Source organism: Aythya ferina, assembly GCF_964211825.1.
Source record: "Aythya ferina genome assembly, contig: HAP1_SCAFFOLD_501, whole genome shotgun sequence".
Classification (NCBI taxonomy): Eukaryota; Metazoa; Chordata; class Aves; order Anseriformes; family Anatidae; genus Aythya; species Aythya ferina.
The window spans coordinates 1-12,016 of NW_028181091.1; the positions used below are offsets into that span (position 1 = coordinate 1).

Sequence of the window (12,016 nt, forward strand, 5' to 3'; positions counted from 1 at the left end):
CCGGGGGTGATGGGGGAGGGGTCGCGGGGTGGTTTGGGGGGAGGGGGAGGTTTGAGGGGGGGGGGGAAAAAGGGGGGGGAGTGGTGCAGTGGGGGGGTGTGGGGGGGGGCACCAAGGGGGGGGGGGCACCAAGGGGGGGGGGGCACCAAGGGGGGGTTTTGGGGGGGGGGGCACCACGGGGGGGTGTTTGGGGGGGGGGTCGCATTGCGGGGGGGGGGATGCGGAGGGGGTTTGGGGGGGGGTCGAGTTGTAGGGGGGGGGTTGGGGGGGGTATATTTGGGGGGGGGGGCACATTGAGGGGGGGGGGATTTGGGGCCTAATCCCGCGGGGGGGGGCGCATTGCAGGGGGGAGGACATCGAGGTGCAGTGCGGGGGGGGGACGCATTGCGGGGGGGGGGGCAGGAAAATTGGGGGGGGGGAGGATGCGGGGGGGGCGCATTGCGGAGGGGGGGGGCGCATTGCGGGGAAGCCTTTGGGGAGGGGCACTGCGGGGGGGGTAATTAAGGGGGGGTCATTAAGGGGGGGTAATTAAGGGGGGGGCATTAAAGGGGCTGCATTAAGGTGGGGGCACTAAGGGGGGGTCATTAAGGGGGGGGTCGTTAAGGGGGGGTCGTTAAGGGGGGGGTCGTTAAGGGGGGGTCATTAAGGGAGGTCATTAAGGGGGGGGTAAATTAAGGGGGGGCATTAAGGGGGCTTCATTAAGGGGGGGCTCATTAAGGGGGGTCATTAAGGGAGGTCATTAATGGGGGGACCATTGGGGGGGGTCATTAAAGGGGGTTAATTAAGGGGGGGCATTAAGGGGAGGTTAATTAAGGGGGGGTCATTAAGAGGGGGGTCATTAAGGGAGGTCATTAAGGGGGGGGCATTAAGGGGGTGTTAATTAAGGGGGGGCATTAAGGGGGGGGTTAATTAAGGGGGATCATTAAGGGGGGGGCATTAAGGGGGGGCTCATTAAGGGGGCTTCATTAAGGCGGTGCCATTAATTAAGGGCGGTTAATTAAGCGGGTCATTAAGGACCCTTAATTAAGGGGGGGTCCTTAATTAATTAAGGGAGGGGGCTTTAATTAAGGGGGGTGCATTAATAGGGGGGGGGTCACTGCAGGGCCCCCTGCACCGGCTTGGGTGGGGGGGGGGGCTCCTCTCCCCTCCCCTCCCCCCCCCATGGTGGATCCGCAGTAAAAGGGGCGTGGCCTGCGAGGGGGGCGTGGCCCGCGGGGTGGGGGGGCGCGCTGTGATTGGCTGCTCCCCGGCCCCCCCCCGCCCCCCCCCCCCATAGCCCAGAGAGCGGCGGCTCCGACCCCGGCCCCAGTCCCGGGCTCGCCGCAGCCGGGGCCGGTCCCGATCCCGCTCCGGATTCTGCTCCGGATCCCGCTTCACCTGATCCGGATCCTGCTCCGGATTCGGCTCCGTTTCCAGCTGACACCGGCCCGGCCCGGCCCGGCCAGAGAGCCGCCGCCATGGGGGTACGTGCAAACGGGCGTGCAAGGGGGGAGGATGAGTGTGCAAGGGGAGGATGAGTGTGCAAGGGGCGTGCAAGGTGCTGGGGGGGTGTGCAAAATGAGAGGATGAGTGTGCAAGGGGAGGATGAGTGTGCAAGGGGCGTGCAAGGGGCTGGAGGGGGGTGTAAGGGGTGTGCAAGGGATTAGAGGGGGGTTGTGGGGTGCTGGAGGGGCGTGCAAGGGGTGTGGAAGGTGCTAGAGAGGTGTGTAAGGGCGTGCAAGGGGCGTGCAAGGTGCTGGAGGGGTGTGCAAGGGGAGGATGGGTGTGCAAGGAGGGTGCAGGGGGTGTGCAAGGTGCTGGAGGGGGACTGCAGGGTGCTGCAGGGGCGTGCAAGGGGCGTGTGAAGGGCGTGCAAGGGGCTGGAGGGGGGTTGCAGGGTGCGGATGGGGCGTGCAAGGGGCGTGCAAGGTGCTGGAGAGGTGTGCAAGGTGCCTGCAGGGGCGTGCAAGGGGCGTGCAAGGTGCTGGAGGGGCGTGCAAGGATGGGGATGGGGAGTGCAAGGGGCGTGCAAGGCGCTGGAGGGGCGTGCAAGGGGCGGATGGGGTGTGCAAAGGGCGTGCAAGGTGCTCGGGGGGGGTGCAGGGCGCTCGAAGGGCGTGCAAAGGGCGTGCAAGGTGCCTGCAGGGGCGTGCAAGGGGCAGGTGGAGCGTGCAAGGAGCGTGCAAGGCGCAGCCCGAGTGTGCAAGGAGCTTGCGGAGAGCCCCAGGAGCGTGCAAAGGCCGGGGAGGGGGGGGTGGGGAAGGGGGGAGGAGGGTGAGCGTGCAAGGAGGGGGGGGGGCTGCCAGCAGAGGGGCGTGCAAGGCGCCGCAGGGGCGTGCAAGGCGCGTGTCCTTGCGGGCCCGGGGACACGCGGCTCTTGTGTAACGTCCCCGTGTGTCCCCCCCCTCGTGGCCGGTGTCACGAGTGTCCCCGTGCCCTTGGGGGCCTCGTGCGAATCCTCGTGCAAACCCTCGTGCAAATCCCGGTGTCCTCGTGCAAATCCCAGTGTCCCCAGTGTCCTCGTGCAAATCCCAGTGTCCCCCCGTGTCCCCATCCTCGTGACCCTGTGCACGCCCTCGTGCAAATCCCGGTGTCCCCACGTCCTCGTGCAAATCCTCGTGCAAATCCCGGTGTCCCCAGTGTCCCGATGTCCCCACGTCCTCGTGCAAATCCCAGTGCCCCCCCCCCCCAAGGTCCCCGTGCCCCCACCCCAGTGTCCTCGTGCAAATCCTCGTGCAAATCCTGGTGCAAATCCCCGTGCCCCCCCCCCCCAAGGTCCCCGTGACCCCTTGCACGTCCTCGTGCAAATCCTCGTGCAAACCCCAGCGCCCCCCCCCCAAAAAATGTCCCCGTGCCCCCCCCCTTTGCACATCCTCGTGCAAATCCTCGTGCAAACCCCAGCGCCCCCCCCCCCAAAAAATGTCCCCGTGCCCCCCCCCCTTTGCACATCCTCGTGCAAATCCTCGTGCAACCCCCCCGTGCCCCCCCCCACCCCCCCCCATCCTCGTGCAAATCCTCGTGCAAATCCTCCGCAGTGCGCCCCTCCCCCCCCCCAAAAGCACCCTTTGGTGGGGGGGGGCACTGCCCCTCCCCCCCCCCCCCCTTATCAGGGCCTCCCGCTGCTAATTAGGGCCCTAATTAGCGGGGGGAGGGGCGGCGGAGGGAAGGGATCAGGCAGATGCCGCGGGGGGGGGGGGGAGGGGAAGGGATTTGTGCCCCCCCCCGGGGGAAAAAAAAAAATAGGAGCCCCCCCCCCCCCCCCTTAAAGGAAAAGGGGAGGATAAATTGGGGGGGGGTGTAAATGGGGACCCCCCCCCCCGGAAAAAACAATAGGGGGATTCCGAAAGGAAATTGGGAGCCCCCCCCCCAAAAAAAATAGGGACCCCCCCATAAATAGGGGACCCCCCCATAAAGGAATAGCCCCCCCCCCCAAAAATAGGGCCCCCCCCTTAAAAAATAGGGACCCCCCATTAGGAAATTGGGACCCCCCCCAAAGAAATAGGGACCCCCCCGTAAAGGAATAGGGACCCTATAAATAGGGGACCCCCCCATAAGGAAATAGCCCCCCCCAAAAAAGAATAGGACCCCCCCAAAAAAATAGGGACCCCTTCCCAAATGAAGGGGACCCCATAAGGAAATAGGGACCCCCCCCCCATAAGGAAATTGGGACCCCCCCCCAAAAAAATAGGGACCCCCCCGTAAAGGAATAGGGACCCCATAAATAGGGGACCCCCCCCATAAGGAAATGGGGACACCCCCATAAAGGAATAGCCCCCCCCCAAAGGAATAGGGGACCCCCCCATAAGGAAATAGCCCCCCCAAAAAGAATAGGACCACCCCCAAAAAATAGGGACCCCCCCCAAACGAAGGGGAACCTATAAGGAAATAGGGACGACCCCATAAATAGGGGACCCCCCCCTAAAGAAATAGGGACCCCCCCCCAAAAGAAGGGGACCCTATAAGGAAATAGCCCCCCCCCAAAGAAATAGGGACCCCCCCAAAAAAAAGAGGGGGACCCCATAAGGAAATAGGGACCACCCCAAAGAAATAGGGACCCCCCCCAAAAGAAGGGGACCCTATAAGGAAATAGGGACCCCCCCATAAAGAAATTGCCCCCCCCCCATAAGGAAATAGGGACCCCATAAAGATATAGGGACCCCCCCCCAAAAAAATTGGGACCCCCCAAAAAAATAGGGACCCACCCCATAAATGGGACCCCCCCCCAAATAATAGGGCCCCCCCCATAAAGAAATAGCCCCCCAAAATATAGGGACACCCCAAAAAAAAATGCCCCCCCCATAAAGAAATCCCAAATCCCCCCCCCCGCCCAATAAAAATCCCGCAGTGCTGGCTCCGTGCCACCCCCCTGCGGCGCCGCCCCCCCCCCCCCCCAGACCCAAAATCGGCCCTTTTTGCCCCAAAATCGTGCCCCCCCCCCCTCCAATTAACCACAATGCGGAACTGCCCCCCCCCCCCCAAAAAAATATTTAGGGTCAAATTCCCCCCCCCCCCCCCCCCCCAAAAAAAAAAGAAGCCCCCCCCCCCCCCCCCGGACCCCAGGTAAGTGGATTTTGGGGTTTTTGGGGTGAAAACACCAAATATTGGGATTTGGGGGGGGCTGCTATGGGGTTTTGGGGTGAAAACCTCCAATATTGGGGTCTTGGGGGGCTGCTGTTGGGTTTTGGGGTGAAAATCCCAAATATTGGGAGTTTTGGGGCTGTGCTGTGGGTTTTGGGGTGAAAACACCAAATATTGGGATTTTCGGGGAGACTGCAGGGGGGGTTGGGGTGAAAACCCCAAATATTGGGATTTTTGGGGCTGTGCTGTGGGTTTTGGGGTGAAAACCTCAAATATTGGGGTCTTGGGGGGCTCCTATGGGGTTTTGGGGTGCAAACCTCAAATATTGGGAGTTTTGGGGCTGTGCTGTGGGTTTTGGGGTGAAGAACCCAAATATCAGGGTCTTGTTGGGGCTGATTTAGGATTTTGGGTGAAGCATCCAAATATTGGGGTTTTGGGGTGAAAACCAGAAATATTGGGAGTTTTGGGGCTGTCCTGTGGGTTTTAGGGTGAAGAACCCAAATATTTGTGTTTTTGGGGGGCTGCAGGGGTTTTGGGGTGCAGACCCCAAATATTGGGAGTTTTGGGGCTGTGCTGTGGGTTTTGGGGTGCAAACCCCAATATTGGGAATTTGGGGTTATATTCTGTAGGTTTTGGGGTCCATATGCCAAATATTGGGATTTTGGGGGCTGTTCCCTAGGTTTTGGGGTTTCCAGTAGATTTTGGGGATTTAGGTTTTGGGGTTCAGAGCCCAAATACTGGGATTTTGGGATTCAATTCTGTAGGTTTTGGTGTCCAGGTCCTATATATTGTTTTTTTTTTTGGGGTTGTTTTGTACGTTTTGGGGTTTCCTGTAGATTTGGGGATTTTAGGCTTCAGGATTCAGACCCCAAATATTGGGATTTTGGGGTTCACGTCCCATATATTGGGATTTTGGGGCTGTGCTGTAGGTTTTGGGGTTTCCTGTAGATTTGGGGGTTTTAGGTTTTGGGGTTCAGACCCCAAATATTGGGATTTAGGGGGTTCAATTCTGTTGGTTTTGGGGTGCAGACCCCAAGTATTGGGATTTTGGGGGCTGTGCCTTAATTTTTGGGGTCCCCACTCACTACAATGGGATTTTGGGGCCATTCCTTCACTTTTGGGGCCCAGACCCCAAATATTGTTTTTTTGGGGTTGTGCTGTAGATTTTGGGGTTTTAGGTTTTGGGGTACAGACCCCAAATATTGGGATTTTGGGGTGCGGTGCTGTAGGTCTTGGGGTCCAGGTCCCATATACTGGGGTTTTGGGGGTTGTTTTGTAGGTTTTGGGGTTTCCTGTAGGTTTTAGCTATTTAGGTTTTGGGGTTCAGACCCCAAATATCGAGGATTTTGGGGTTGAGCCTTAACTTTTGGGGTCCAGATCCCATATATTGGGGTTTTGGGGTTGTGCTGTAGGTTTTGGGTTGTCCTGTAGATTTTGGGGTTTTAGGTTTTGGGTTTCAGACCCCAAATATTGGGATTTTGGGGCTCTATTCCATAGGTTTTGGGGCCCAGACCCCATCTATTGGGTTTCTGGGGTTTTGCTGTAGATTTTGGGGGTTTAGGTTTTGGGGTTCAGACCTGAAATACTGGTATTTTGGGTTAAATTCTGTAGGTTTTGGGGTCCAGACCCCAAATTTTGGGGATTTTGGGGATGAGCTGTAGGTTTTGGGGTTTCTGTAGGTTTGGGGGTTTTAGGTTTTGGGGTGCAGAGCCCAAGTATTGGGATTTGGGGGCTGTGCCTTAACTTTTTGGTTTCCCACTCACTACAATGGGATTTTGGGGCTGTTCCTTCACTTTTGGGGCCCAGACCCCATCTGTTGGGTTTTTGGGGTTGTGCTGCAGATGTGGGGGTTTTAGGTTTTGGGGTCCATATGCCAAATATTGGGATTTTGGGGTTGTTTTGTAGGTTTTGGGGTTTCCTGTAGATTTGGGGGTTTTAGGTTTTGGGTTCAGACCCCAAATATTGGGATTTAGGGGGTTCAATTCTGTTGGTTTTGGGGTTCAGACCCCAAATATTGGGATTTTGTGGCAGTGCCTTAACTTTTGGGGTTCACACTCAATCCAATGGGATTTTGGGGCCGTTCCTTCATTTTTGGGGCCCAGACCCCATCTATTGGGTTTTTGGGGTTGTGCTGTAGATTTTGGGGGTTTAGGTTTTGGGTTTCAGACCCCAAATATTGGAATTTTGGGGTTGTGCTGTACATTTTGGGGTTTCCTGTAGATTTGGGGGATTTAGGTTTTAGGGTTCAGACCCCAAATATTGGGATTTTGGGGTGCAGTGCTATAGATTTTGGGGTGCAGACCCCAAATATTGGGATTTTGGGGGCTGTGCCTTAACTTTTGGGGTTCACACTCAATCCAATGGGATTTTGGGGCCATTCCTTATTTTTTTGGGGCCCAGACCCCATATATTGTTTTTTTGGGGTTGTGCTGTAGATTTTGTGGCTTTTAGGTTTTGGGGTCCAGACCCCAAATATTGGGATTTTGGGGTTCAGTGCTGTAGGTTTTGGGGTCCAGGTCCCATATATGGGAATTTTGGGGTTGTGCTGTACATTTTGGGGTTTCCTGTAGATTTTGGGTTTTTACGTTTTGGGATTGAGCCTCCATACAATGGGGTTTTGGGGTGCAGTGCTATAGATTTTGGGGTGCAGACCCCAAATATTGGGATTTTGGAGCTGTGCCTTAACTTTTGGGGTTCCCACTCAATCCAATGGGATTTTGGGGGCCGTTCCTTCACTTTTGGGGCCCAGACCCCATCTATTGGGTTTTTGGGGTTGTGCTGTAGATCTTGGGGTTTTAGGTTTTGGGGTCCAGATCCGAAATATTGGGATTTTGGGGTTCAATTATGTAAATTTTGGGGTTCAGACCCCAAATACTGGGATTTTGGGGGCAGTGCCTTAACTTTTGGGGTTCCCACTCAATCCAATGGGATTTTGGGGCCGTTCCTTCACTTTTGGGGCCCAGCCCTTTTTATATTGGGATCCCGGGGGGAGGGGGTCGATGTTTTGGGGTGCTGCGGAGCGGGGCCGGGGGCGGGGGCCCCCAGGGTAACGCCCCCCCCCCCAGTACGGGCGCTCCGACAGTTACCGGGTGGCCACCACGCAGGACAAGGGGGGCGAGAAGGAGTCGCCCAAGAAGGGCAAGAGCAAGACCCGAGACCTGGACGACCTCAAGAAGGAGGTGGCCATGGTGAGAACCCCCGGGGAGGGGGTCCCGGGTGGGATTAAGGGGGTCTGGGGCGGGATTAAGGGGGTTTGGAGTGGGATTATGGGGGTCTGGGGCGGGATTATGGGGGTCTGGGGCGGGATTATGGGGGTCTGAGGCGGGATTAAGGGGGTTTGGAGCGGGATTATGGGGGTCTGGGGCGGGATTAAGGGGTTTGGAGCGGGATTAAGGGGGTTTATGGGCGGATTACGGGGAGTTTGGGGGGATTAAGGGGGTTTGGGTGGGGTTAGGGGGAGGTTAGGGGGAGGTGGCCATGGTGAGAACCCCCGGGAAAGGGTCCCGGGCGGGATTAAGGGGGTCCCGGGTGGGATTAAGGGGGTCCCGGGTGGGATTAAGGGGGTCTGGGGCGGGATTAAGGGGTTTGGAGCGGGATTATGGGGGTCTGGGGCGGGATTAAGGGGGTTTATGGGCGGATTATGGGGATTAAGGGGGGTTGGGGGGGGTTTAGGGGGAGGTGGCCATGGTGAGAACCCCCGGGGAGGGGTTCGTGGGGGGGTCTGGGGCGGGATTAAGGGGGTCTGGGGCGGGATTAAGGGGTTTGGAGCGGGATTAAGGGGGTTTAGGGGGGGATTAAGGGGGTTTATGGGCGGATTATGGGAAAATTGGGGAGATTAAGGGGGATTAGGGGCGAGGTGGCCATGGTGAGAACTCCCGGGGGAAGGGTCCGGGGGGGGTCTGGGGTGGGATTAAGGGGGTCTGGAGCGGGATTAAGGGGGTCTGGGGTGGGATTAAGGGGGTTTATGGGCGGATTATGGGGAGTTTTTGGGGTCTGACCCCGTCCCCGCAGACGGAGCACAAGATGTCCATCGAGGAGGTTTGCCGCAAGTACAACACCGACTGCGTCCAGGTGCGTTTTTGGGGACATTTCGGGGGGTTTTGGGGGTCATTTGTGGGGTCGCCTTTAGAGTCGCCCACCTGGGGGGCTCTGCTTTCGGAGGGGACCCCCTCGGGGTCTCCCTTTTGGGGTCTCTCTTAGGATTCTCCTTTTTTGGGGTCGCTTTTAGGATTCCCCCTTTTTGGGGTCCCTTTTAGGATTCCCCTTTTTTTTAGGATTCTCCCTTTTTTGGGGTCTCCCTTTTAGGATTTCCCATTTTTGGGGTCTCTTTTTGGGGCCCCTTTTAGGATTTCCCCCATTTTGGGCTCTCTTTATAGGATCCCTTTTAGGATTTCCACTTTTTTGGGGTTCTCTTTATGGGATTTCTTTTAGGATTCCCCCTTTTTTGGGCTCCATTTTAGGGTTTCTTTAGGATTTCCTCTTTTTAGGGTCCCTTTATAGGATCTCTTTTAGGATTTCCTCCTTTTAGGGTTCTCTTCATGGGATTTCTTTTAGGATTCCCCCCTTTTTGGGGTCCCCTTTTAGGATTTTCTCTTTTTAGGGCTCTCTTTATGGGATCTCTTTTAGGATTTCCTCCTTTTTGGGGTCCCTTTTGGGGTTTCTTTTAGGATTTCCCAGTTTTGGTCTCCCTTTTAGGGTTTCTTTTAGGATTTCCTCTTTTTAGGGTCCCTTTATAGGATCCCTTTTAGGATTTCCCCTTTTTGGGCTCCCTTTATAGGATTTCTTTTAGGATTTCCCCCTTTTAGTGTTCTCTTTATGGGATTTCTTTTAGGATTCCCTGTTTTTGGGGTCCCTTTTAGGATTTCCTCCATGTAGGGCTCTCTTTATAGGATCTCTTTTAGGATTTCCTCCTTTTAGGGTTCTCTTTATAGGATCTCTTTTAGGATTTCCCCCTTTTAGTGTTCTCTTTATGGGATTTCTTTTAGGATCCCCTATTTTTGGGCTCCCTTTTAGGGTTTCTTTTAGGATTTTCCTCCTTTTGGGGCTCCCTTTATAGGATCTCTTTTAGGATTTCTCCATTTTTGAGGTCCCGTTATGGGATTTCTTTTAGGATTTCCCCCTTTTTGGGCTTCCTTTTAGGGTTTCTTTTAGGATTTCCTCCTTTTGGGGCTCCCTTTATAGGATCTCTTTTAGGATTTCTCCATTTTTGAGGTCCCGTTATGGGATTTCTTTTAGGATTTCCCCCTTTTTGGGCTTCCTTTTAGGGTTTCTTTTAGGATTTCCTCCTTTTGGGGCTCCCTTTATAGGATCTCTTTTAGGATTTCTCCATTTTTGAGGTCCCGTTATGGGATTTCTTTTAGGATTTCCCCTTTTTTGGGCTTCCTTTTAGGGTTTCTTTTAGGATTTCCTCCTTTTGGGGCTCCCTTTATAGGATCTCTTTTAGGATTTCTCCATTTTTGAGGTCCCGTTATGGGATTTCTTTTAGGATTTCCCCCCTTTTTGGGCTCCCTTTTAGGGTTTCTCTTAGGATTTCCCCCTTTTAGGGTCCCTTTTAGGATTTTGCCATTTTTGGGGTCCCTTTTCACATTCCCTTTATATTTCCCCCCCCCCCAGGGCTTAACCCACAGCAAGGCTCAGGAGATCCTGGCTCGGGACGGCCCCAACGCCCCTCACCCCCCCGCCCACCACCCCCGAGTGGGTCAAGTTCTGCCGCCAGCTTTTTGGGGGATTTTCATCCTTTTGTGGATCGGGGCCATCCTCTGCTTCCTGGCCTACGGCATCCAGGCGGGCACCCGAGGACGAGCCCTCCAACGACAACGTATGGGGGGGGGGGGGTCTTGGGGGGGTCCTGGGGGGGTTTTGGGGGTCTTGGGGGGGGGTTATGGGGTCCTATAGGGGTCCTGAATGGGATTTATGGGGGTATTAGGGGGGTCTTGGGGGGGTCTTGGGGGGTCCTGGGGGGGTTTTGGGGGTCTTGGGGGGGTTATGGGGTCCCTATAGGGGGGTCTTGGGGGGGTCCTGGGGGGTCTTATGGGGGTTATGGGGTCCTATAGGGGGTCTTGAGGGGTATTAGGGGGGTCCTGGGGGGGGTTTATGGGGGTCCCTATAGGGGGTCTTGGGGGGGCTATGGGGTCCTATAGGGGGGGCTTAGGGGGGTCCTGGGGGGTCTTGGGGGGGTTTATGGGGTCCTATAGGGGGTCTTGGGGGGGTCTTGGGGGGTTATGGGGTCCTATAGGGGGTCTTGGGGGGGTTATGGGGTCCTATAGGGGGGCTTAGGGGGGTCTTGGGGGGTCTTAGGGGGGTCTTGGGGGGGTTATGGGGTCCTATAGGGGGGTCTTGGGGGGGGTCTTGGGGGCTTATGGGGTCCTACAGGGGGTCTTGGGGGCTTATGGGGTCCTACAGGGGGTCTTGGGGGGGTTCTAGGGTCCTATAGGGGGTCTTAAAGGGGTCCTGGGGGGTCTTGGGGGGGTCCTGGGGGGTCTTAGGGGGGTTCTGGGGTCCTATAGGGGTCCTGAATGGGGTTTATGGGGGTCCTATAAGGGTCTGGGGGTCCTGGGGGGGGCATTTTAGGGCCGGGGGGCTTTGCAGACCCCCCCCAAATTAATTTTCTTTCGTGGGGGGGGCCCAAAATTATTTTGTGCCCCCCCCCCCCAAAGTGGCAAAGGGGAAAATGGGGGGGGGCAATTGGGATCTGGGGCAGTTTTGGGGGGGCATTAATGGGGTTTTGGGGCCTCATTAGGGGCAGGGGGCTTTGCAGACCCCCTCCCCAAATTATTTTTTTTTATGGGGGGGCCCCAAAATAATTTTTTTTCCCCCCCCCCCCCAGCTCTACCTGGGCATCGTCCTGGCCGCCGTGGTCATCATCACCGGCTGCTTCTCCTACTACCAGGAAGCCAAAAGCTCCAAAATCATGGAATCTTTCAAAAATATGGTCCCGCAGGTGGGTGGGGGGGGGGCTGGGGGGGGCTGGGACAAAATTTAATACAATGAAATATTTATAATTAATAAAGAAAAGAAATAACTTCTAAATAAATAAAAGATTTTAAAATAAATAAATGATTTTAAAATAAGAAAAGATTTTAAGACAAAGAAAAGATTTTAACAAAATCAAGAAAATCAATAATATGTAATGAAATTTTAAAATAAAATAGATAATAAAGAAAAGAAATAATTTGAAAATAAAGAAATAATTTTAAAATAAGTAAGATTTTAAAAATAAATACAAGATTTTAATAAAATCAAGAAAACCAATGATATTTAATAAAATTAATAAAGATTTTAAAATAAAACAAAGATTTTAAAATAAAATAAAAAATAAATAAAATAAATAATTTTAAAATAAATAAATAATTTTAAAAATAAATAAATGATTTTAAAACAAATAAAAGATTTTGAAATAAATAAAAAGATTTTAACAAAATCAAGAAAACCAACGATATTTAAGAAAACGAGTAAAGAT

The 12,016-nt window shown here is 54.6% G+C and overlaps 1 protein-coding gene and 1 long non-coding RNA gene across 2 annotated transcripts in view; both read left to right on the forward strand.

The window, feature by feature from the left end:
- The first annotated feature begins 1,282 nt into the window (after positions 1-1,282).
- Positions 1,283-12,016, forward strand: part of LOC311429273 (sodium/potassium-transporting ATPase subunit alpha-3-like) — a 44,967-nt gene continuing 34,233 nt past the window's right edge. The window contains 8 exon segments of the mRNA XM_084540367.1: positions 1,283-1,463; positions 7,623-7,745; positions 8,569-8,628; positions 10,171-10,224; positions 10,226-10,286; positions 10,289-10,350; positions 10,352-10,375; positions 11,384-11,497. Of these exon segments, the coding sequence (XP_084396493.1) occupies positions 1,458-1,463; positions 7,623-7,745; positions 8,569-8,628; positions 10,171-10,224; positions 10,226-10,286; positions 10,289-10,350; positions 10,352-10,375; positions 11,384-11,497 (504 nt within the window). The 5' untranslated portion in view covers positions 1,283-1,457.
- Positions 1,720-2,006, forward strand: LOC311429275. The gene is made up of 3 exons (XR_014688214.1): positions 1,720-1,743; positions 1,847-1,908; positions 1,961-2,006. It is a non-coding gene; the product is annotated as an uncharacterized lncRNA (long non-coding RNA).